General features: G+C 43.3%; 1 protein-coding gene across 10 annotated transcripts in view; it reads left to right on the forward strand.

Annotated features, from left to right (window-relative positions):
- RUBCN (rubicon autophagy regulator) overlaps window positions 1-24,373 on the forward strand; it is a 63,190-nt gene extending 38,817 nt beyond the window's left edge. For 3 of the 10 annotated variants that reach the window (XM_090277965.1, XM_090278010.1, XM_090277975.1), the window contains 15 exons: window positions 863-907; window positions 2,986-3,081; window positions 3,756-3,871; window positions 5,122-5,332; window positions 5,796-5,897; window positions 8,363-8,437; window positions 14,830-14,890; window positions 16,156-16,288; window positions 16,925-17,070; window positions 20,717-20,781; window positions 21,248-21,486; window positions 21,995-22,056; window positions 22,526-22,679; window positions 23,772-23,865; window positions 24,090-24,373. In XM_090277965.1, the coding sequence (XP_090134091.1) occupies window positions 863-907; window positions 2,986-3,081; window positions 3,756-3,871; window positions 5,122-5,332; window positions 5,796-5,897; window positions 8,363-8,437; window positions 14,830-14,890; window positions 16,156-16,288; window positions 16,925-17,070; window positions 20,717-20,781; window positions 21,248-21,486; window positions 21,995-22,056; window positions 22,526-22,679; window positions 23,772-23,865; window positions 24,090-24,268 (1,778 nt within the window). In that variant the 3' untranslated portion in view covers window positions 24,269-24,373. The remainder of the gene's footprint in view (window positions 1-862; window positions 908-2,985; window positions 3,082-3,755; window positions 3,872-5,121; window positions 5,333-5,795; window positions 5,898-8,362; window positions 8,438-14,829; window positions 14,891-16,155; window positions 16,289-16,924; window positions 17,071-20,716; window positions 20,782-21,247; window positions 21,487-21,994; window positions 22,057-22,525; window positions 22,680-23,771; window positions 23,866-24,089) is intronic. The other 7 variants (XM_090277984.1, XM_090277994.1, XM_090278016.1 and 4 more) reach the window with 5 other exon arrangements.
- The last annotated feature ends 1,159 nt before the right edge of the window (window positions 24,374-25,532 follow it).

The raw sequence follows: 25,532 nt of genomic DNA on the forward strand, positions 1-25,532 counted from the left end.
TGAGAGCTAAGGCCCTCATCTGAAACTTTTGAATGGCAAACTGCGTCTCTGTTTTCCTGTCAAGAGTGTGGTTTCGCTTGTTGGAACTCTTTAGGAAAACAAAACTCCCAAGTCAAAGTCCGTTTTCCCATGAGCTTTATTTCATTCATTCATTCATTCGTTTATTCATTTATTTATTTTAGATTTTTTAAAATTGTTTTTCTTTTACAGTTGTCCCACTTTTCCCCCCATTGCTCCCCCCACCCCACCCACCCCCTCTCCCACAGTCAGTCCCCACTCAGTTGTCCATGTTCATGGGTCATTTATACATGGTCCTTGACTAGACCTTTCCCCTTCTTACCCGCCTTCTCTCTCTCCCCCCTCCCCCTTGTCACTGTCAGTCTGCTTCTTGTTTCCATGCCTCTGGTTTGGTTTTGCTCATTTGTTTGTGTTGTTCATTAGTTTCCTGTATTAGGTGATAGCATATGGTATTTGTCTTCTGTTGCCTCCCCTGAGCTTTTTTCAATGTGAAGAGTGCTTAGGTTAGAGCCTCCATTCACATCTCCCACAGCAGGCCTGGCGTCTACTGTATGGCCACTGGTCTTTGAGCATGCAATACTTCTCTGTCCTCATTCTTGAATCCACCTGGATTACAGAAACCAGGGTAACCTGCCTTGGAACAGGGAGCCAGAGAAAACCTAAGCAGAAGGGTCTGAGGGAGCGTGGGTCATGTACAGCTTCTTGAATGAATCAACCTTCCTTCAGCACAAGGGCTCCCTCTCAGGACTTAAAGCCCCATCTCTGCTAAATAAAAGGACACCCTTTTTTTCACTTTCTCTCTCCTTGTCTGGACTCTCCTCTGCACCTGTCTGTCTACATACAGGAGGCCCCAGGAATATCACCATTATAGTTGAAGATCCCATTGCAGGTTTGGGAGCCAGTCCTCCTGCTTTCTGTGTGCCACCTCCTCCTGCTGCTCCTCTGTGACCAATGTGCTTAGTTCAGAACCTCCTTTTCCATTCTGGTGTCAAATCAAGTCTGGCTAGTCTGGTCCTGCTGTGATGCTTGGACCTGTCTATAAACTAGTACCAGTATGTTGCATGATATGTTTTCTGCCCACGACCTCCAAATGCTTCATTCACTCTCCCAGCTGCTCTGGATAGCAGAGTCAAGACTTGTCAATCCTGTCTGTCCAAAGATGAAACTGAGGCCTGCCTTTTATCTAAGGCATTGTGATGAATCAGTGACAGAACTTTTCTTATAACTGGGTACTTAGAACAGATAATTTTATTTTCCTTGAATTAACACCAGAATGTGGTTTTGTGTGTGTGTGTGTGTGTGTGTGTGTGTGCGTGTGTGTGTGTATGGTCTTGGATATGGGTGCATGTTTTTTGCTTCATAGAGTCTCCTGTTTCCTTTCTCTGTTACCCATCTTCCTTCCTGTATCAGGCTCTCCCCACCCCTCATTCCAGCCATTGCATAGGATATTTCTAGTGACTTAGTCTGTTTCTTTGGTTTTCACAGTGGTGTTCAAACTGAATATAGTGTACCATAATGCATCGAGATACTGACACTAGAATGTATCTGCAAGACAGAGAGGTGAGGGAGGGCTGAAAACCATGTTCTCCTGGTAAAGGGTGAAGTCACTGGATATGTTAACTTTGGAAAGAGAAGGTTAAAGAGGAATAAGTCTGCGAGACCGTTGTCTAGAGGAGCATTGTTCTTAAGGAGATGAGAAATTGTAAGAAGACAGATTTCAAGTGAGTATGAGAAAAGTGTAAGAACTAGAGATGTTCAGTTGGATAGGCAGCATCAGGAGGTAGCGGGCTCAGTAATCAAGACTGGGAGGCCTTGTAAAGGAATATGGTGCTGGTGTTGGAGTTAGTGCTGTGCTCTGAGTTTGACTAGGGACCTCAACGGTCCCTTCCAAGTCATGGTTTCTTAACAAGGCATCATGGTACCTGTTGGTTTGCCTTCAGTTCAGTACTGAGGAGCAGGGCCTACTGCCAGGACTAACAGAAATCTTTGAGGCCCAAAGAAAACAGAAAGTTATCGCTCACCATGTAGTAGCATATTCTGTGAGAGGACCAGCTGACAAGTTGGCACCATCCGTCAGGGAAGTGGGTTGAAGCTCAGTCGTTTATTCTCCCTGAGCATACAGCCCATTTGTCAGGCACCTACTTTTCTGCCTCCTGCTCCTTCTGTGACACTGGAGTTTTGTTTACCTTTGGAGAATTTCAGTGTCCCATTTCCTGTGAGCCCTACCTGCTGCTACTCCTCCACTCCCAACTTCCATTGTTCCTTGAAAACTTCTACACAGGCACTTGCTGTTTTGCCAGACTTTTCTTAAAACTACTCCCTTCTCCAGTAGGACTGGGCCTCCAGTCCTTTGGTTACAAGGCCATCATTCTTGGCTTCTCTAGCATTGTCTTGATGCTTCTTTTAAGGACATCGCTGGATCTTGTTTTGCTGTTCTGCCATTTCAGAAATGGGTAAAATTTGTAGGTATGACAAATTTACATTTCAGGTTGAAGAGAAGCCATACTCTGGTATTTCCTTGGTGAGTTTAATCCTTCTGATATTGTTTTAAAACGTAGTGTCAAGGTATCAGAAAATTTTCAATGTGCTTATCTTTGTTTTACCATAAGAAGACAGGTTTGTAAATTGGTTTGTCAAGAGGGTAGAAGTTGGCTGATATTTCGTGAACGTTTGGTAAGAAGATGGAAGAACAGAGAACTAAATTCATGAATCCACTTTCCTTTGATTCTTTTTCACCTTTGTGTTGTTTCGTTCTGGGTCAAGTTTTTTCTCTTTCCCCTTAGAATATACTGACTTCCCACTCCTTTCCTCCATGTGTCTTGCATTCTTGGGCTGCCCCCACTGGCATGCTGCCTGTTTGGGAGGGCATTGGGAATGGGAGCGGTTCAGCGATGGAAAGCCAGAGTTGGGAATGTATCTGTGTTCACCTTGTATGTGTTTTTACTCCCTGGTGGTCACTGACACCAGAATCCTGCAATGAAAAGTCGAAGTTGAGAGGCCACTTGGCCTACTCTGGCCAAACCAGTGAAGTCAGCACACCCAGCTCTCTGTACATGGAGTATGGTAAGTAAGCCCTAGGAAGGCAGGGGCTGCAGCTGTGTCTCTGCTGTCCCCTTGGGCCTGCTAAGCTCTGAGCCGTGTGGCTCATCTCAGATCTTTCTGTGGAGGGTCCACACAGTAGTCTCACTCTCCCTTTCATCGTTTTCAACCCCTGTGCTAGGAATCACACTGCCCCTCCATATCTCTTGCTTCTCTCTGACTTAGCCACCCCCCGCCCCCATGCTATGGTTATTATCACTGTGAATGTCTCTTGAGCCGGATGGAGTGGCTCTCTGAGGGTCTGGGCTTAATTACCAGACAATAAGCTCCACGTGGAAGTCATCCGTAGGAGGAAGCCATTTGTTTCCTTGTCTGACTGTCAGCACAGGTTTTTTGTTTTCTTTTTTTGTGGGGTAGGAGGGCAAGTATGTCATCTCAAATTGAGGTGGTAAAAGAGTTTTCTCCAAATCTTCTCCATTTATTCCATCATTCTTTAACCAAGAGGCTTAGTGCCCTGGGATCCTGAAATTCCGAGAAATTCCTTTAGAAGGTAGATATCTTTTTTTCCAACCTGTTACCTGGGACATCTTGCGACCATTGTTAGTGGGAAAAACATCAGACTTCTTGAAGAAACATGATTGTTACAGATTTGCTTTTCAAAGCAGAGTTTTTCATATCCATATTCCATTTTCCCACAGAGGGTGGTCAGTACCTATGCTCAGGCGAAGGCATGTTCCGAAGACCATCAGAAGGACAGTCCCTTATCAGCTACCTGTCTGAGCAAGACTTTGGCAGCTGTGCAGACCTGGAAAAGGTGAAGAATCTAAGGGGCTACTGAGGATTCCATAAGTCAGGAGATCTGAGGGGCTATAGTGCCATTTGTCCTTATGAGGTCATGGGATACACAGCAGTAACATGAGTAAAGACTATAGTGAAGATAAGTTCAACAGATGCTATCTCTGGAGAACTCTTCAGGGAGAAGCACTTCTCATTGAGTCCAAAAATATTATTGATTATGCCTTAAAAGCTGCCTTGGACAGAGAAGCATTGAATTTTAGCCACATGGCTGTTGTTTCCTTGACCCTGAAACCTTAGGAAAAAACTATTTCCAAAATCAACTTCTTATATTTTGTTCTGAGGTTCAGATATGCGGGGGTTCCTGGACCCGCAGTCCCCCGATCGTGGATTAAGAAATTGACCCAGAGTCGAATGACCTGGGGAAGAAGGGAGCGCACCCCTCAGAGGAGAATGCTGCTGATCCCTTTATCAGTAGAGCTTTCATTGAGTTAGCTACACACAGAAATGCTTGGCTTGCGAAAGCAGCCCTCCACCCAACCATAAAGAGGATTATCAAAAAGAAACATATCATAGATCAGTACATTGGTAACAATCAGTTAGACTTTCTGGCATCAGAGCACATTACAAAAGATTAGATTGTATCCTTGAGTTAAGCATTCTGTTGATAGTTAAACATCCTGCTGATACAGATCTAAAGCTGGATAAAGCAGGACAGGCCTCAAAAGATACATCGCATACCTGTTCCTTCTCTCTAGCACATGACCAGTGGTGTGGTATTTGGAGCATGCCACCAAATGCTTCCCATTTTTGATCAAGTCTTACAGTCCCATTTTCAGGCCTGGCTTGTGCAGTGGTTACAATTTCCTATACCACATAGAATGGTCTCCTACACAACCAGGTTTGTAATAAATAATGTCCCTATAGAATTTTATAGCTTACAAAGCACTGTATCTTGAGACATCGCATTGACCTTAATAATTTGTGTACAGGTGTATGGCTTTAGGAAAGACTCTGATATGAAATTCTGGACCTCTTCTCTGTCATATTTTTATGTAAAAAGTAGGACAGATACGAGAGCAAAGAGAGTGTAGAACAGGTTTTCTGGCCATTGGCTTTCCTTATAGTAGAAGTGTATGTTCCCTGCGGGTGTTTTGAATAAAAGCAGTGCCTGCCTTGGAAACTTTATTTCCAATGTTATAATCAGTGAGGCGTTCAATATTTCTAACCCTTTGCTAAACAACCTCTTTGGTGCTTTCCTTCCCCCAGGAGAATGCCCACTTCAGCATCTCAGAGTCCTTGATTGCTGCCATTGAATTAATGAAGTGCAACATGATGAGCCAGTGCCTGGAAGAGGAGCAAGAGGAGGGTGAAGACAGTGATAGGGAGATCCAGGAACTGAAGCAGAAGATCCGTCTTCGTCGCCAGCAGATCCGTACCAAGAATCTACTCCCTGTGTACCAGGAGACTGAGCACGGAAGTGAGTGAAGCAGTGAACACCTCTGTTCCTGTTTCTTCAAGGCTTCAGGATAAGACTTGAAGCTTCTTGGATTTTCTTTTATGCCTTGATTTGAGACGTTATAACCAAGCCAAGGGTCCTCTTTCTGTCAGAGTTCTGTCCTATATTTTTTTTCCTACCAGACCAGAGCCCCACAATTCATCTATTTCCTACCTCAGAAATACCTTCCAAAAAATAGGTTTCTGAAATGAAGAGAACTAAGATCATTGATCCCAGTTTCACTTCCCAGATAGTAGTACCTTCTATTTACATGAAATTTTCTAAACTTCCTGAATAAAATGGGGATCAACCAGCAAGAAGAACTAGTTTCCACTTCCCGAGCACCACTCCCAAGGTTCTATTAACATTTTTTTTGAAGTTGTACCAGGTCCCTTTCGTTGTGACCCCAGAAGAAGTAGATGTTTTTCTTCCTTATTATTAACAGGCTTTCGGGTCACATCTAGCAGCTCCCAGTTCAGTTCACGTGATTCTGCACAGTTCTCTGACTCTGGCTCTGCCGATGAGGTTGATGAATTTGAAATCCAAGGTAAGAAGTGACACTTTGTTTTAAGGGAGCTTTCATTACTTGTGAATTTGAATTTGGAATCATAGCTGAGAAGCTTTACCTAAAGCTAGGGATCTTCAATAGAGTTCATTATGGAATGTTGTTGGTTATTGTAAGGGACAGCCTCTTGTAAAAAACAAAATCCCTTTAATATTTAAACAGAAATGATAACAGAAAGGAAGTGTTCCAGGTGGAGTGGAGTGGCTGTGGAAGTCACCCTGGTGCTTCTTCCTCACTTGTACCTTTCTCTTGGATTCTCACTCGGATTCCTCCTGCGAAAAGCCTAGAATGGCCCATACTATATGAAATTAGAATCTTATTCTCTTGTATTCCATAACACAACTGATATTGTTTCAATGTGTTCAAAAGGAGGCTTATTATAATCATAAAAGGAAAAGGACAGAAAGAGTCACTGGGGAGAAAAAGGAAGAAAAAAAGTTTACAAAATAGAGCTTTATTTTCTGTCCTACCAGTGCTACATTGCTTAGCAGAATCACAGACTCTTATAGTTCTTGTTGTAAGCTTCTGCATAGAGGAGGGGAGGGGTTCTAATCTGGGAAGGCAGTTGTGTTAAATTAGGTTAACCCATGATTTATGGATTAATTAATTCCCGCAAATAATAGAATTTCTTCAAGTTCCCATCAGTGTAACAAACCAACAGACAAACAGAACAAACCAAAAAATAGTTCAGGGACATGGCATTTCTCCCATGTTTGAAACCAAGAGTAATTTTCTTGTGGAGAATCACAGATGCATTGTAACCTCATGACGATAGATCCTTTATTACATGGTGCTCTCATTTCCTGTTTACACTAACCTAGAGTACTCATTCATTGCACAGACCTCCAGGTGTGGTAGCCAGGTTTATTCCTCATTCAGAAATACAATTTTTATGCATATTTTTCCAGGTTTCCACAAAGTTTTCCTTCTGTATTCTCCTTAATGTATCTGATTTCTATTCATTACAAAAGTAGTCATTTAAAACTCATTATTTTTTTGGTTGTGGTTTTCCAACAATTCTCTAATTCTCTGACACCAACTGAGTGTCCTGCAGTTCAATTCTAACACTAATTTCTGGAGCACAGACTGGACTCCAAAGCTTAAGGTCTCAATCTCATGAGACTGTCCCCACTTAGATGCCAGCCACAAATGGGGTTGCCAGGCTACCCACATGTCTCCCCAGCCAAGTAAAAATTCAGGGGTTCCCATGACTCCCTACTCAGGCTCAATAATTAGCTAAAATGACTCACAGAACTCAATAAAGCACTGTGCTTACAATTACAGTGTATTATAAAGGATAAAAGTTAACAGCTACATGAAGAGGTACATAGAGCAAGGTCCCAAAGTGTCCATAGGAATCTCTGTCCCTGTGGAGTCAATTTATACCACACTCCTAGTACATTAATTTTTGTTCACCAATAAAGAAGTTTTCCTAGACCTCATCATTGTAACTTTTTATCAAGATTTCATTATGTATGAATTGGTGATTAAACTTAATCTCCAGGACATCTCCCCTCCTGAGAAATTGGAGTTGGGGCTAAAAGTTCTTCTGGTAATCAGACCTATCCAAGCTAACTGGATGCCCCCAAAGAGTCCCCCTATTAAATAGCATAAACTCAGATATAATACAAAGGGGCTCATTATGGATAACAAAAGACATTCCTGTCACTGAAGAAATAACAAGGATTTTAGGAGCTCTGTGTCTGGAACTGGTTTGAAAACCAAATATCTTTTTTATTATACCACAGTCTGTGACTGACTTGATTTCCAAATTAGAAAAAAATAAAAAGACTTTGCCTTTATCTTGGGATCAGCAGTCAGAATTTCATGAGGATAATATTAAGGTAAATTCAAAACATGCTGCTTCACTGGGTGTGGGTAAGTCTATCCCTTGCAGCACAGCAAAGAGCCAGGGGAAGCTGTGTAATCTGGAAGGAGCCAAATTTGGAATAGCCTGCCTGTGGTGGCATGAAATACACCAGAGGGCCTAGAAAAGATGTTTAATCAACTAACTCTCCAGTCAGTTCAAACCAGAAATCCTTCAAGGAAAAGACCTTAAGGCAGGGTTTCTCAAACTCCAGGCTCCATAATTCTTTGTTGTGGTAGACTGCCCTGTGCGTTGTAGAATGTTAGCATCGTCCTGGCCTCTACCCACTAGATGTCAATAGCACAAGACCCACTCCCACAGCTATGACAATCAGAAATGTCTCCAGACATTGCTCATTATGAAAATCTGGCAAAATCTCTCTGTAGTTGAGAACCAAAGCTATAGTGAATAGTATATCTGTCGAGTATGCCTATAGATTTAAGATCCTAAAAGCAGTTTCATCTTTTGGAACAAAGTCAAGTCCTGATTCCAGGAATGTGTGGTATAGAACTGTCATTTTCATTGATTTATTTCCTGTCTGAATACTAAAGGGTCCCCTTTTATAATCATTATTACACAGATGGTAGCGAAGGATCTAACCTGACTCACATGTCAAAGAACGGACTTTCAGTGTCAATGGCCTCGATGTTTTCAGGTAGTCTGTGTTGCAAGCGTGGGTGTGCTCATACATGCATGCATGTGAATGTTTACACCAGCCTTTGTACATAGTTTATGTGACACCTATCAAGGTTATGAAGACTACAGGGTCTGGAGAACTGGCTGGGCAAAGTTGAACTTAAGCCAGCTACGAACAGTTTAGCTGTTCATTTTCTTCTTTCACGTATGACCCCAACAATTCTCACTGAGACTGTCCTTTTTTATCTTTTCGTTATGGCTGATGGAGGTAGTAGACAGTTTAGAAAGGAATGGTCAGGTGAAGAAATTTTAGTTCAAATCTATAGCTCAGCTACTGCCATATTTCCAGATAGCAAAAGTCAGATAGAATGGTGTGAAACTTAGTGTCTCTTGATTTTTGAATTTGCAGAGCCAAAAGCTATCTCTTTTAGGTGCTTTGTATACAATTAGGATTTACTGCTGCAAATTTTTTACTTTAGTAATTGCTTTGTGATCCAAACAGGCCTTCTGTAGGTGGTGGGGTTAACTGTAAGAAAGTAGCAGTTTTCTCCTCAAAGTGGCTTTACAACATACAAACAACAACAAAATTCAGGACTTTTATTAAACAGTTAATTTGTACTTAATATTGCCAGCCACTAGAATCTGAAATAATTATGTAAAATCAGATCAAGGTTTAGAGAAATAAAAGTAATTAGGAACTTTTTTCTCTATTCCTGAATTGTTATAATTTATTCTAACATAGTCTTCCCTTGCTTGAGATGTAATTACCCTGTCACTTTTTAAGTGGTTTCTAATGTGCTTACAACCACAGACCTTTGCTAGTGCATTTATTGACTGTAAGGTACTTTTTCATTGGTCTACCTGAACCTTTATTTGAGCTTCCTAGTATCCTTCACCCATTTTGGGAGTGTTAAAGCTTTTTTTTTTTTTTTAATACACCAAGGATATGAATCATTTTTCAATTAAACTACTTTTTCTTGTAATCCACATCCCGATATATTAGGAGACTTAGGGGGAAAGCAATCAGAACAACCTCTCTCAAAGGTTTTACCTTCTTTGTACACATAGATTCCCAATTATGAAAGTATAATAGACAATTCATCTTTCTCTACTCTAGGTTTATTTATTGCCTGCTGTTTATTTTCACCTGTTTCTGGCCTTTAATCAAGTTTATTACTGTTACCAAATTCTTTCTAAAAAGTATCATTATAGTTTTTATTAGCAGTCTTTTTGGTCATGTCTAGAGGTTTACAGATCACATCTAGAGGGTTTTTTTTTTTTTTAATCACCGTAAGTAATTTTTGCTATTCAAGAATCTCTTGGACCCTGGCTGGTGTGGATTAGTGGACTGAGTACTGGCCTGCAAACCAAAAGGTCACCAGTTCGATTCTGGGTCAGGGCACATGCCTGGGTTGCGGGCCAGATCCCCTGTTGGGGGTGTGTGAGAGGCAACTGATTGATGTTTCTTTCCCTCTCTTTCTCCCTCCCTTCCCCCCTCTCTACAAATAAATACATTAAAAAAAAAAAAACAAGAGTCTCTTGGGATACTATCATAAGAAGTTCATCAGAATCTCTAACATCCTTGCAAAAATTAAGAATCATGTTATGGACATCGTCTATGATAAACATCCTGCATATTGTAATACTTTACCCAGTGTAATCACTTTTCTTAGATATTGATTCATCAAGTAGGCCATATGGAACAGAAATGTTTATGAAGGAAATAGATATGAAAGTTACTTCCTCCTAGCAATAAAGTGGATATAAACCTTGTGATCATAGAAAGCTTTGTATTCATTAACATCGATTTCTTTTTTAAAAATAATTTTATGGAGGTATAATTACATATCAGTATTTACCCACTTTAAATGTATAATAATTCTTAGTAAATTTACTAAGTTGTGCAACCATCACTACAATCTAGTTTTACAACGTTTCCACCATCCCAGTAGGTGCCCCTTTAGTTATTCTTGTTTCGACCTCAAGCCACAGCCCAGTGCTAATCCACCTTCTGTCTGTAGATTTGCCTTTTCTGGACATTTCATATTAATGGAATCATACAAGATATGATCTTTTGTGTCTGGCTTCTTTCATCTTATCTAATCCTTCTGATTGCCCTGGCTGGTTTGGCTCAGTGGATTGAGCGTCGGCCTGCGAGCTAAGTGTCGCTGGTTCGATCTTCCAGTCAGGGCACATCACAGAAGGAAAACTCTGACTCCAAAAAACCTCCGCTGCCTTGCAGCATACCTCTTCAGGGGAAAGGCTAAGGGAGTAAACCCCGACAGAAAATCCGGAGCCGGAGTCCCTAAGGCGGTTTGACGTTGTAGTCAACACCGGCAACTCCTGCGGCGCACCTGAAGCCAAGCTGTATTGACTCCGTCTTTCCCTTGGATCCTTCAGCTGCGAAGAGAGGGGGGGTCTGCTGCATGGGCAAGAGCAGACCCTCCATATCACCCTGCCCAGGCTCTGTAGCTTCAGCTTCACTGGAGAGGACACTCCAGCGTCATCGCAAGATGTCGATTCAACACGGGAGGAGACAGATACCGTGTCACTCCCGAGTCGGACTGCACAGCCATTCTCGGCAGGTGCAGATAGACTCTTAAGAAGCTACACCATCATCTCAAGACGGACGGCTGCCGACGAATCCTTCTGATAGTGTCTGCCAATGAGCTCCCAGTTCCAAATAGTCTTTTCAACTTCTTTAGTTATAGTGTTTTGTTGTTCTTTTTATCCCCATACCCACCTTCATCCTCTTCTATTACAGCTGCATCTATTCTTCTTTATCTTCCTTTGTACAATAAATTCTTCTAGAATTTCAATTTTCTGCACATATGTATCTATAGTTAGGGTCCAATCAAGGGACAGAAATCATACAGGAATTTGAATAGAGAAATTTACTATAAAGAATTAACTATAATGGGGGATCAAAGTAGTGGGAAACTGACTCATCCTGAGCAAAGAGAATGGGAACGCATACAGGAGCAGCAGATACAGGCAGCAGTCTATCCCTAGGGCTGAGATAGAGCACCCGGAGTAGGAAGAAATGTAAAAGAGGGCCACATCTCCACGGCTGAGATTCAGACCTCCTAGCTCACTGGATGGTTGAGGAGTTCTCTGAAGTTGCAGAGCTGCCCTGAGGGAGTGCCAGGGCGTGCTGTCCACAGGAGGTGTCATGCCAACGGCCCTCACCAGGAAAGCATTCTCTGGGGTGCAGGAGGAAGCTTCCCTCAGAGAGGTGCCATGCCTCAAATCTCAAGGGGAGCCGAAGTGGCACTTGCTGTGAAGCTTCTCCAGGAGATGCCAAGGGAAGCTGTTTTATGAGGAGTACCAGTACCACTGGTAGCACTCTGCTGCAAAGCCACCCAAAGTCATGCTTACCTTGGGGAAAGTCACTTGCACTGCAGGAGTTTGCCTAGAGCGCTCAGGAACCAGCAAGAGAAACCCCTTCCTCCTCCAGTGCCCCTCCAGTGCCCTCTACTGACTAAGCTTAACATCGCACCGGCTAGCAAAAGATGAATGTTTACAAGTCCAGCTCCGCTAGCACAGAACAGACAATGAGAAGGACAGGTTTGGAGCTGAAGGGCAATAAATTGATAACTGGCACAGTAGATAAAGAGGGAACTTCATGAACTATATTTTCTGACAACTTTTAAAATTATATCCAATTCAAAGTAATCACTTACTTCTCCCTACCCGCCCCTTTTAAGTAATTTTTTCTCCTTTTATAACAAGAATAATTGTGGTTCTTCATTTTGAAGTGTTTTCCTCTTGAGTCAGAAGTTACATAAAATTCATTGGAGCTGGATTTCTAGATGTGCTGAGTATCATCTTATCTGTTAGAAGCAAAGCAGGATGGAAACCAATGTAAATTCTGAAGTTGACTCCATTCCTCTGCCTTTGTTGATTTTGCTAAGGTAACAAAGTTTTAGCCAGTTCTTCACTGATCATCCCTATACCAGTGTCTGGACATGCACAAGTTCTTCTTATAACTTGTCATTATTTTTGTTTTTTGTTTTTATATTTTTGAACATTTTATCCTATTAAAGCATTTGAAATCAGTCTTTGTCAATGAATTGATAAAAATTTTCATAATTAGGTTAACTTCCATTTGGAAGACAAGCTTCTTAAACTTCTTTCTAAAGTGTTTTCATTTAATCCATCCAGATGAATAGCTTCCTCCTCTTTCTTTATTCCCTAATTATGTTAGACCCATGTCTCCTTTTATCCAAATACTTGACTAGTGTTTCAACCACATTAGCTTAATCATCTTCTTGAACTGATTAGAGAGTCAGCAGGATGCAACAGAAGCCCAGTGTCCACAAGGCCTTCATGGTACTTGATTGGTGTCAGGTATCATGTCCCTTTTCATGTCAGGTGCTGCCTTTTCCCCTCCATTCCTGGAGTAAGAGCCTCACATCCAATCCTGTGTGGTCTCCCACACGCTTGGGAGTATTTGTGATTAGCTAGGAAGTCATTGCACCTGTGGTAAAAAAGAAGACCCATGATAAAGCATGACTTGACTATGTTGGAGTAATTTCCAAAGAGGAGAGACTGGTGTTTTTCTCTCAGAGAAAATAAGACTTTCTCTCTTTGAGAATGAAGAATTGCTGAATACTTTTTATGAAGACAGTGATTTCCTTAGCAGTTGAAATATCAATCATTTCTTCTCTCTGGTGGTGTAGTGTTTTCTTTAATAGCTTGGTCCTAAAGTAACAACATTAGTGAGCTCTTTATTCAAGGATATCTGTCTAAGATGTTCTCTCATTCTTCCTTTTTTGTCACACTCAAAAAGTTCGCTTTTTGCTTTTAGCCAATTGATCATTTATTTGGGAAATGGTTTCTAAAAACCTATTATGTACAGCCACTCTGAGGATTATAAGGACAAGGCAAGACTTAAGTACAATCCGAGACAGTGTAAGTGTTATTCAAATAAGTGGTCTATGAAGGTTACTGTTGTCTAGAATTTTTTCCCCTCTGTTCAGAATGGAATAGACTACTAGCAGCATATTGGGATATGGATTTTTGGTGGTGCAAATTCAGGTGGATAATTATGATATACATGAACTTCTTTGTTAAATAAAATAAAATATTTTACTAACTATTCAAAAATGTCATTGCTGTCTTAAGTTTTTCTATGCTGAGAGAGCATATGAAAGTTGGCAGATTTCAATTTTGTTCTCTTCCTTGTGTATATTGCTTTGAAGACTTTGATTTGTTAGGAATATTATTTGATTATAAACTTGTATACAGAGCCCTGCGTTAAGTATTTTAGGTCCACACAGAAGAATTAGACATGATCTCATTTCCTCAAAAGTAGATTTTACCATCTAATGGTACATACAAAAAATAGAGAGAGGATGTGAAGAACAATTCAGCTACTCATGGGCAAATGCTAAGTGATGTCATGCAAGCTTTATTGAGGGGCTTGAATGCACTAGATTGATCATTGTGTAGGTTTGATTAGGAAAAGAGGGTCTTTTCACTGGCAGCAAAGGAAATGAGGGATTAGACTTATCTGAACAGTCTTGTTTTCATGACTTGAATAGGTTCTGTTTGCCTTTCTCAACATGGCTGCTATGTTTCACATTTCCCCCATCCAAGTATTTTAGTAGATAAGGTCTCTGGAGGTTAAGGCATATCATTATTAGAAATCTTCTTCAAAATCCTTTATCAGAAATACACATTGAAAAGCCTGAGAGTGCTGTAGTAAAGACCATGTTGAATAGTCTGTGAAAATATGTTGGTTATCAAGCATCTCCAGGGAGTTTCGAAGCCATAGAGTAGTTCATTTCTTTCCTGTACCATCAGACAGGAAGCAAATATTTCCATGAAACTTTTTTAAGGATATGGAAGACTTCTCACATTCAGGGGTAATAGCAATAGTGATTCCATGTTAGAAGCAAAGTTCCAGTTCAACATACATTTAATGAGTAACCTCTGTGACCTGAGTTCTGTGTTAGGTACTGATGTTATGAAAAAAGAGCTAGCTAGAGTTCTTGCCTCTACAAGTTTATTATTTAAGAGGGCTTGAGATTTAGAGAATGAGGGAGAGAGTGGAGTAATTTATTTTGTGTTTCTGCTTGATAGAGGATGTGTCCATGTGTGGCTTAATCCTTAATCCTTTCTTTTCTTGTTCACTGTTTTGCATCAAGTCTGAGTCTGTTATTCCACCTGGATTTGTAGCCACTTTGACCTTCTCAGTGCTATGCCTATTGTCACTAATTCAGCCTGGTTGTGACTTGAACAGAGCCAAACTATAAATTATGTGTAGAGCTTCACCTGGACTTTGCTCCTTATCCTGCGTAATATGTAGCACCTAGCTGCTCCCATGAATGCTTAGCTGGCAATAGCTTGGAAAGGTTTCCATTATTATCCCTTACCACCTCTCTCTTATCTCCGATTTCCATTTAGATGCTGACATCAGAAGGAGCACAGCCTCAAACAACAAATCCTCGATTTCCTCCCAGACTTTGTAAGTACTTAAAAAAAAAAAAAATGCAAACCTTTGTTCCATTTATTTTGTTCTTCAGATTTCACATGTATGTGAAATCATGTGGTATTTTTCTTTGTCTGAGTTATTTTACTTAGCATAATACCCTGTAGGTCCATCTATGCTTCTGCAAATGGTAAGATTTTGTTCTTTGTTAAGGCTGAGTAATACTCCATTGTGTATATGTACCACAACTTTTTTATCCACTCATCTGTTGATGGACACTTGAATTGCTTCCATATCTTGGCAGTGAACATAAGTGGCAGTGAACATAGGGTACATATATTCTTTTGAATTAGTGTTTTGGGTTTCTTCAGATATATACCCAGAAGTGGAATTGCTAGGTCTAAGAAGCACAAATTGGTAGTTACAAAATAGTCAGGCAATGTAAAGTACAGCAAAGTTAATTTAGTCAATAATATTGAAATAACTATGTATGGTACAAGGTGGGAAGTTGAAATATTGGGGGATCTCTTTGTAAAGTATGATTTTCTAATTACTATGATAAGCACCTGAAACTGACACAAAATAATATTGAATGTGAACTGTAATTTAAAAATAAAAATCCTTGGGGTATGTGGAGAAACAAAGCCAGTTCTTGGCATATGGATGGGAGAGACCATGGATGGAGCCATCCACGTTCACACAGAGGCAAGGCTAATGCGATGGGCCGCCTGGTGGTGGCAAGACCAGGGGAAGATAGTAGAAAATCATTGGTTCAAAAGGGGTTGGGCTGTGGTGGAGGCAAAGCTCGCAGTGTGGATTGTTCCTTCTTTCCTAACAGATTATACCAGAGGCCCCCAGAAGATCAGGTCTCAAAATTGAAAAGAGCGATCATGATTTCTGACTAAGCAATCAAATTGAACAGATTCTAAGTTGTAGTTGCTCATTTGGGAATAACAATAACCCAGTTTACTCACTTTATTTTGTAAACAGGTGTTATGATCCCCGTTTTGTAGTAAAGAAACTGAAGTTTAGAGAAAGGAAGTGGTACAGAATTCTTAACTAGCAGTGCCATACAATGCTAGTAAGTGGGTATGAGCCTAAGTCTTAGGACTGTAAGACCAGTATATTTTATACTATACACATATCTAAAGATGACAAGAAAAGAAACTTAGCAGACTAAGTACTGGGAGTGTTTTCTCAGCCCAGAAGGCACTACATATGGTATCAGGTTCTGAAGGGAAGGCTCCCATTTTCCTGTCTTTTCTATGTGTTCAGCCTTTCTTGAATCTCTTTTTTTCCAGGTCCCACTGCTTCCTGCACTCCACATCCGCTGAGGCAGTGGCCATGGGGCTCCTGAAGCAGTTTGAGGGGATGCAGCTCCCAGCCGCCTCGGAGCTAGAGTGGCTAGTTCCAGAGCATGATGCCCCTCAGAAGGTAGATTCCTGAGCTCTTTTTCTCCACCTTCTGTCCAGCCCTAGGAGGTTGTGAGCTTTTCTGATACTGTTCTCTTTTGTCACATGTCCCCAGTCTAGAATGAGCCTATGTGTCTCCTTCCTTACTCATGTAAGACATTCATTGCGATATATTGAAGGAATGAATGAATGAATGCTTGCCTAGGTTTTCCCGAGCAATTGTCAAAACAAGAGATAATGGCTCATTCACTGTCCTTATTTCACATGACTGCTCACTAGACCCAGAGGCGGAACTCCTGTGTGTGACCACCTTTGAGACACTGTGAGGAAGTGAATTATTCATAGTCTTCTTTGCTCTGCATTGAGTAAGGCATGAAGCACCCTGGAATACCAGGGGTCCTGGGGTGGGTTCTGGGACAGATTGGCATTGGGGGCTACCACCCTGGGATGCTGTTTCTGTTCCTTTTGCTTCTTGGAACCAAGGCCCTCACTTCTAATAGCCTGGTGTCTATAGTTTCAAGGGCCAAGTTTCCCTGAAGCCTTTACCTATGGTGTTCCTGAAATGTTTTTCATTGACTATGCTTCTTTCATGGCCAGAGGTTCAAGCAGTGTTCCCCGGACTGTTCATGTTAGATCACCCTGTGCTTTTCTCCTGCAGCTCCTGCCCATCCCTGACTCACTGCCCATCTCGCCAGATGATGGGCAGCACGCTGACATCTACAAACTGCGTATTCGTGTTCGTGGCAACCTGGAGTGGGCCCCACCCCGGCCTCAGATAATTTTTAATGTTCATCCAGCCCCAACGTGAGTAGCCAGTGGCTGTGCCCTCTGACAAATAGATACATTCTTTTTGGATTGTCAGAGCTGTCTCCTTAGCCTCTTTTTTTTTTTTTAATATGCTTTATTGATTATGCTGTTACAGTTGTCCCAATTTCTTTTCCCTTTGTTCCCCTCCACCCAGTGACCCCCTCCCTCCTTTTGCCCCCCCCCTTAGTCCATGCCCATTGGTTGTGCATATAGTTCCTCTCAACATCTTCCTGTCTATTCCACTCCTTCCTACGATGCTTCCTAATTCCTGCACCATCTCCCTCCCTTTCCCCTCTATGCCCTCCCTGCTGACCTCCCCCGAAAATGTTCCCCATACCTATAATTCTTTCCCCACTCTCGTTGCCTACTTAGTTTGCCTTTGTTTCGGTTCCCTAGCTTCTGTTGTTGGTTGTTGTGATACAGCTTTCATTTTAATGTTCATAGTTTTGATCCTTTCTCCTAAATAAGTCTCTTTAACATCTCACATAACAGTGGTTTGGATCTGATGAACTCCTTCAGTTTTACTTTGTCCTGGAAGCACTTTCTCTGCCCTTCTATTCTGAATGACAGCTTCGCTGGGTTGAATAATCGTGGTTGTAGGTTTTTGCTTTGCATTACTTTAAATATTTCTTGCCCGTCCCTTCTTGCCTGCAGTTTCTTTTGAGAAATCAATTAACAGTCTTATTGGGACGCCTTTGTATGTAATTCTCTTTTTCTCTCTTGCTGCTTTTAAGATTCTCTCTTTAGCCTTAATTTTTGACATTTTGATTATAATGTGTCTTGGTGTCGTTCCCCCTGGGTCGTTTTTTTGAAACTCTCTGTGCTTCCTGGACCTGTAAGTCTATTTTCTTCCCCAAGTTAGAGAAGGTCTGCTTCATTATTTTTTCACATAATTTTTCAATTTCTTTTTCTTCTTCACCTTCTGGCAACCCTATGATTCCAGTGTTGGCCTGCTTATAGCTGTTCGATAAGTTTCTGAGCCTCTCCTCTTTTTCCTCACTTCTCGTTTCCTCTTTCTGCACTGGTTGACTGTTTGTTCCTTCCCTATGTTCCGATTTGTTGATTTGATCCCTGGTTTTCTTGCCCTCACCACTAGTTTCATATGTGTTTTTGTTCATTTCAGCAGGACTAGCCTTCATTTCTTCCTCATCTTGTTTAAGATCTGCTGTTAGGTCTGTAAGCGCTTTCATAAGCAAAGCTCTGAACTGTGCCTCAGAAAGATATCCTATCTGCTGCTTTGTTAGATTAGATATTTGCTGTCTGGTCAGCTGCATCACTGGGATCTCTATCATGATCTGTGCCATCCGGAACAGTTTTGTGTTTACCTTTGCTTCCTGGGCAGGGCTGTCACACCTCCTACGCTATAGGGGGCGGAGCCCTGTGCACTCGTCACAACTGGGTGTTTTCTGCGGGGGTGGGGGTCCAAGATGAATTCCTGCCGTTCACTCTCTGCTGAAAGATCAGGAGCCTCGTCCTCCTCCGTCCCCACCCCCACTGGGCCTCACAGTCCAAGGCAAGGGGGGTCTATCTTCCCCGGCTTTGGAATCGCAAGCTGACAGGTCTGGTCTGCAGCCAGGGGTGCTCCCCGGGTGCTTCTCACCTCCCCTTAAATACAGGTGTCTGTGCTTACCGCTGTCCTGCCTCTGTCACTGCTGCTGCCGCGGACAGCACAGCTTGAACTCTCCTCCCTGGCTTCGCCCCTCCTACATGTCTGGACGAGCACCACTTCTTTATAACTTCATACGTTGGTCTTCCATTTATTTTCTGGAACTTCTGGTTATTGCTGGTTTTGCGGTAGTTATATTCCTTCTTAGTTGTGGAGGGAGATGGAGTGTTTCAGTCTAGGCCTCCATCTTGGCCGGAAGTCTCCTATGTTTGTTTGCTTTCGTGTCTCAGGGAGAGCTGTCACTTCTACTACGTTGTAAGGGGCGGAGCCTTAGGGATTCGTCAGTAACGGGCCACCTGTTTCACCATGTTGTGGCTCTGCATGTGGGGGAGGGGTCTGAGAAGGAACAATGCTGCTTGCCCAGCACTCACCCCTTTTCCAGGCATTTCTCCCACTTCCACACAGGACTGGCGCCCCTCTAGCTGCTGCCCTGGCTGTCGTTCCCAGAGCGGGTGGGTCTGCAGACGTTGTAGGTCCATCGGGGCCCTTTAAACAAGCAGACTCTGCTGAGACCAGCAGTTTCTGCCTCCGTTCAACCCCCACTGGTCTGCACAGTCAGAAACAATGAGGCTTGATTTTCCCCAGAGGTGGGACAGTGAGCTGCTCCGGTGAGGAGCTGGGAACACTCCCCAGGTGTCCCTGCTGACTTTTTAAAACGTGTGACTGCACTTTCCGCCGGCCTGCTGCTGTTGCCACTGCTGCCACCACCACGCCGTGTCCTCTCTGCCCCAGCTCCGCCCCTCCTATCTGTCTGGATGAGTATTTTTTCTTTATATCCTTGTTTGCTGGACTTCCATGCACTTTGATTTTCTGGAACTTCTGGTTGTTTCTAGTTTTGAGGTAGTTGTATTCCTTCTTAGTTGTGGAGGGAGACGCAGCATGTCTGTCTATGCCTCCATCTTGGCCGGAAGGCCCATCCTCTTGTCTCTGTATCCAACTGTACATCCCACACAGTTCTGAGAGGCAAAGGGAGAGGATTATCCATTTTGTCTGTAAGTCTTACTCTTAATCCTCCCACTCTTTTCCAGAGGTACCTGGAAATGAGGGCTTTTATCGTTGGCTTTTCCAGCCTGTTGCCTTCCTCCCAGTCGTTCTGTGAGCTTACTGGTTTTTCTTCTCTTTTGAAGATAGATGGGCAATTGCTTTTCTTTTCCGTTGTTTTCTCATCTTTACTGTTTCTCATACCCTGGCTGGTTTGGCTCAGTGGATTGAGCGTCGGCCTGCGAGCTAAGTGTCGCTGGTTCGATCTTCCAGTCAGGGCACATCAGAGAAGGAAAACTCTGACTCCAAAAAACCTCCGCTGCCTTGCGGCATACCTCTTCAGGGAAAGGCTAAGGGAGTAAACCCCGACAGAAAATCCGGAGCCGGAGTCCCTAAGGCGGTTTGACGTTGTAGTCAACACCGGCAACTCCTGCGGCGCACCTGAAGCCAAGCTGTATTGACTCCGTCTTTCCCTTGGACCCTTCAGCTGCGAAGAGAGGGGGGGTCTGCTGCATGGGCAAGAGCAGACCCTCCATATCACCCTGCCCAGGCTTTGTAGCTTCACTGGAGAGGACACTCCAGCGTCATCGCAAGATGTCGATTCAACACGGGAGGAGACAGATACCGTGTCACTCCCGAGTCGGACTGCACAGCCATTCTCGGCGGTGCAGATAGACTCTTAAGAAGCTACACCATCGTCTCTCGAGACGGACGGCTGCCGCCGACGACGACTGTTTCTCAGCTCTTCCATTTGTACACAAAGTGTGGTTCATTAATTGGGGAGAGTCACTGCTTAGACCTAAATTCTGACCTTATAATCCTTGGTTTGAATTGGTTCTCCCAACAAGTTCCATGTGTCCAATTCTAAAAAAATAGGTGAATGCCCCTCTCTTCCCATGCTTAACAAGAGCCCTATGTTTGTATCCTCGTCCTTCACATCTCAGAGGCCTCATTCTGCTGGTATCTGGCAATCCCCTCTCCTTTCCCTTTCCTCAGGAGGAAAATTGCTGTGGCCAAGCAGAATTACCGCTGTGCAGGATGTGGCATCCGGACTGACCCTGGTGCGTATCTTCTTGGACCCCTATGCTGCCTTCAAGGGCTTTACCCTTCTACATGCTTGGGCAGGGGGCTGTTCAGAGAAGGTAGTAAGAGGAGGTGACAGACAGAATTGGGGAAAAGGAAGGAAGGGGCCTAGAGGGGAAGGGATAAAACTAGGCGAGAACATTGTCAATCAGAGAGAAATTATTTCTGGGAGCACATTGTTGGGATTGGGTACTTTTGACCAGGTTCTTAGAGGTTGGATCTTACCGACTTTGGCAGGGTTTGTTTTCTGAGTTGCCTCCAGGTGGTACACAGAAACGGCAGGCCCCACTCTGTGGGTTTCTGCCAGCTTTGGGAGCTCAGAAAGAGCTGCCTAGAGCCCACTGGCCATCCCTTACTGCTCTTTCAAAAGGAATAGCAGAGCTGCCTCACCAGCTTATAGATAGGAAAGCCCCATCTGACCTTTTGACTTCCTGGTTTTTCCAGATTATATCAAGCGCCTGCGGTACTGTGAATACCTGGGCAAGTACTTCTGTCATTGCTGCCATGAGAATGCCCAGATGCTTATCCCCAGCCGGGTTCTGCGCAAGTGGGACTTCAGCAAATATTATGTCAGCAATTTCTCCAAGGACCTGCTCATTAAGATCTGGAATGATCCTCTCTTCAACGTGCAGGACATCAACAGCGCCCTCTATAGGAAGGTCAAGCTGCTCAATCAAGTTCGAGTGAGACACTTGAAACGGTCCCATCATAGATTAATCCTTCTTGTCCCCTCCCTGTGTTCGTTTGTACAGGCTTTTCCAAGATCACCACACTTTCCTTGTCACCGTTGTCAGAGCTGTAACCATTGCATCATTCATACTTTCTCTATGTACTTTATCTTGCCATTTTCTAGTTAGCATTCAAAACCTGCCAGGGCAGCTCTGCAGCTGTAGATAGCACTCAGTGGCAAAAGCGGGATTTCTTCCATCTCTGAAAATATTATGAATGGAGAAAAGGGTGACGTGGGAAATTCAAATTCTGGATTTCTTAGCTGTTCCTGCTATGTATGTGATTTGGGCAGCCTGGCCTAGCGGAGGGGCTGACTGGAGTTCATTTTGAAGTGAGTTGTTGAGTTACAGGCATAGAGAACAATCTGGCTCCCAGGGTTTAAATGTATTGGTCTAATGATTGTTTCTCTTTTTCATTCCCCTTCTTACCTCCCACCTCCCACCGCAACGTCTGTATCCTCAGCTCCTGCGGATCCAGCTGTATCACATGAAGAACATGTTTAAGACGTGCCGATTTGCCAAAGAGTAAGTCTTGCGTGGTAGCCAGAGGCCTCTGGCTGAGTTAGTGTCTCTGAAAAAAACATGTCCCAGCAGTTGGCTCTTGTTATGTGGAGGAGAGTGGGGCGAGGGTAGGGAGAGATGTTGCAGAAAATTCCAGAAATGGTAAATGAGAAGCAGGAACTGTCTGTTTTCTTCTCTCTGGAAGGAAAAATCTGGTGATTCTATCCAGGGTAGGCCTACTGCTCTTTGTAAGCTGGCATGAATCACTCTGCAAAAGGGTATAACAGTCACTTCTGCCATCCAGACACCTGGTAGAATGGAGGGTTGGGGTGACCTGGAACACCTGGCTTGGCTGAATGTTGGCCACTTTATAACTTCTGCCTGGAAGCCTTTTCTTTCTTTATCTTTCTTCTGAATAGAGAGCCTACTACTCTGATGTGCCACCCAAGGTGTTCATTCTCCGCTCCCACCCATTTCCCCTCTTCCCCTGTAGCCTTCTGGATTCCTTTGACATAGTCCCAGGCCACCTGACAGAGGATCTCCACCTGTACTCGCTGAATGACCTGACTGCAACCAGGAAGGGGGAACTGGGGCCTCGGCTTTCTGAGCTCACCAGGGCAGGGGCTGCCCATGTGGAGCGATGCATGGTAAGAAAAGTCTTGCTTTGCTGTGCGACTGGACCCTTGCTTAGGGATATAGGCTGTGGGATGGACCCAGGGTTCTTGCCATTTAGTTCTAGAAGGTTGAAATGGCCTGTGAACACTGGTGAGAGGAGCTGAGCAGGATTGCTGTTCCCTGGGTTGGTGAACAGCTAAATCATCCAGATTGGAAGAATCTAGAATTAGAAGAGGATTTGGTGCTGGCATTGTCCCTGGGTAACTGGGCAGTTCTAGGCAGACCTTCACTAAAGAATCGTTATGATGTAAGAGGAGAACCTGGATTAGCATCTGGAGAGGGACTAGGTCTTGACTTTACCATTTTCAGTCATTGTGACCAAAGGAAATACTTTGCCCTCTCTGAGGTGAGCCTCAATTTTTTTGTCTCTAAAAACAAAGTGCATAATTACTACACACTGTCCTTTCCTCTCAGTGTTTTTGAGAATTGATGAAATAATTTATGTGAAAGCATTTTGCAAGCTTTAATTATTCTATAGATTCAAATTATTGTTCTTGATACACCCAATATGCCGGAAATTTGGAAATTTTATTTTTAGAATTTCCCATTTTAGAATATGCTCAGTTTGTGTTCCCCTTCTAGTCACAGAATTAGAGCTTAAAATGTAACACAGGCAATTTGAAAGACATAGCTATAACGTGTCTGAAGGCTGGGTGTTATTTTGGAGAAATATTCTTGCCTTCACATTTTATCTTAATTGGCTGTGGTTCCTATTTCAAAATAAAATCATTGCTCAGACTGGAATTTTGACTTCAGGAAGCCTTTTGGGCACCACTCTTTTCTTGTTTTCACCTCTTCATTGGGAGCCACTCTCACGGTCGGAGTTTCTCAAACTTGTGCCTCTCTTGTCTCCACCTTACAGCTGTGTCTCAGACTGCCCCGTCCGGTCCTAGTTTGGTTGTCATACTTCTAAGTCTAGCCCGGGTCTCCTCTGAAGGCGGGATATCACCTTAGAGCCCTCCTAAGTCTCATTTGTTTTGCACCTCCCCTCACTTTTATTCAACCTCTTGTGCCAGTTCCTGGTGTGCTCTCCCTCATTTTGCTGCCTGTTCCTTTCTTCCCAGCTTTGCCAAGCCAAGGGCTTCATCTGTGAATTCTGTCAGAATGAGGATGACGTCATCTTCCCTTTTGAGCTCCATAAGTGCCGGACCTGTGAAGGTGAGGGCTGGTGCCAGGTTTGGAGTGGGCAAATAAGACTGAACACAAAGCTAATGTACTTCCCTGCAGCCACCCCGTTAACAAGAGTTTGGCTTGATTCAGCGACTCCCTGTGTTTCACCACAGGCACCCTGGGCCATGGTGGTGAAAGGGGCTGTAGCAGCAATTTCGTGCCTGAGGTAACCCAAATTGTGCTCTTCTCTCTCACCTTCCCATCCTGAGCAGAATGTAAAGCATGTTACCATAAAGCTTGTTTCAAGTCTGGAGGCTGCCCCCGGTGTGAGCGGCTACAGGCCCGGCGGGAGTTGCTGGCCAAGCAGAGCCTGGAGTCCTACATGTCAGACTATGAGGAGGAACCCACTGAAGCTTTGGCCCTAGAGGCCACCATCCTGGAGACTACCTGAAGAAAGCACGTTACGCCCTTTCTCTCGGGGCTAGGGTCACAAAATGCAGAACTGAGCCACCCTTTTGAGGACTTCCCCACTTATTTTTTTTTATTGTTATCATTATTATTTTTTTATGATTTTCCTAATATCCATATGTAGCCAACCTTTGTTCAGTTGGTGGGGTCCAGTCTGTTGTGACAATTTGTAGGTACCAGGTATTTCCATCAGAACTGACACATGGGTCCTTAAGTGAAGCTTCTAGTGCCTCTGTTCAGGGAATGGACAGTGAAACCCAGTTATCCATGGCCTACTTCACTTGGGAAAGGTCAGGTTTTGGCTGCATCTCAAGTATCATTTCCAGTTTTGTTTTGTTTTAGTTCTGGAGCTTCTGAGCCAAGCTTATCTCAACCAACTCACTTCTCCTCTGCTGCTGAAACAGGAGGATGGAGTTTTCTCTCTCTCACTCCTGAAATAGGGTCAGACTGTGCCCTAAGGAGAAGCAGCAGAGAATGGGACTACATTATGGACATTCTGTCCAGCTTAGGTATTTTTGAGGCCATAAAGACAGAATTATTACTACCCTGGAATCCACAGAGACCTCAAAGAGACAGCCATGTTTGAAGTATTCTAGGCATAGATGATGTGACATCTGACTTTCTTTATCTACCCTGGTGCACTTGAAGCAAAGAACAGAATGAATACTTAGGCCAGGCCTGTTTACAGCCTCACACCACGCATAACTGAGGCTACAACTCCGTTGCTTAAGGAGAATATATTCAGAAGAGCTATTGGTCTCCTCTTAGGTGATAAGGTCCCTATCTCTGGTTCAGGTATGATGCCATCCTAAACTGAGGACAGAAACCCCACCCACCATTGTATTTGTGGGTCTCTTGCTACTGTGTCCTCTGTTAGGTGGTCATTGTGATTCTGAGTAAAAGGACAGCCCAACTCCATTCTCTCTTTCCCTTTCCTGTAACAGAGCTGGGACCCTCCCTGATGGCTGATCTCTTGCCTTAGTTTTTTGTCAAAGTTGGAGAAAAAGCTTCCTGCTATTAGTGGTATTAGAGAACTTGACAGTTTATGGATGTGAGTGTGAATATTCCTGTAGCCTTTATGCCAAGTATGCACTGAACTCTTTAGCTTTTCATATTACTAATTTTAACACACATACACCTTTCCTTTTTTAATATATGTGTTTTGATGGGAAAAGTTTTTGATGGGACCATGTACATGCTTATGGTGTTCTTGTAAGTTGCTGTAGCTCCTGACATGTGTGTAAAAC

Source organism: Furipterus horrens, unplaced genomic scaffold (genome assembly GCF_987537825.1).
Source record: "Furipterus horrens unplaced genomic scaffold, mFurHor1.1.pri manual_scaffold_1, whole genome shotgun sequence".
Classification (NCBI taxonomy): Eukaryota; Metazoa; Chordata; class Mammalia; order Chiroptera; family Furipteridae; genus Furipterus; species Furipterus horrens.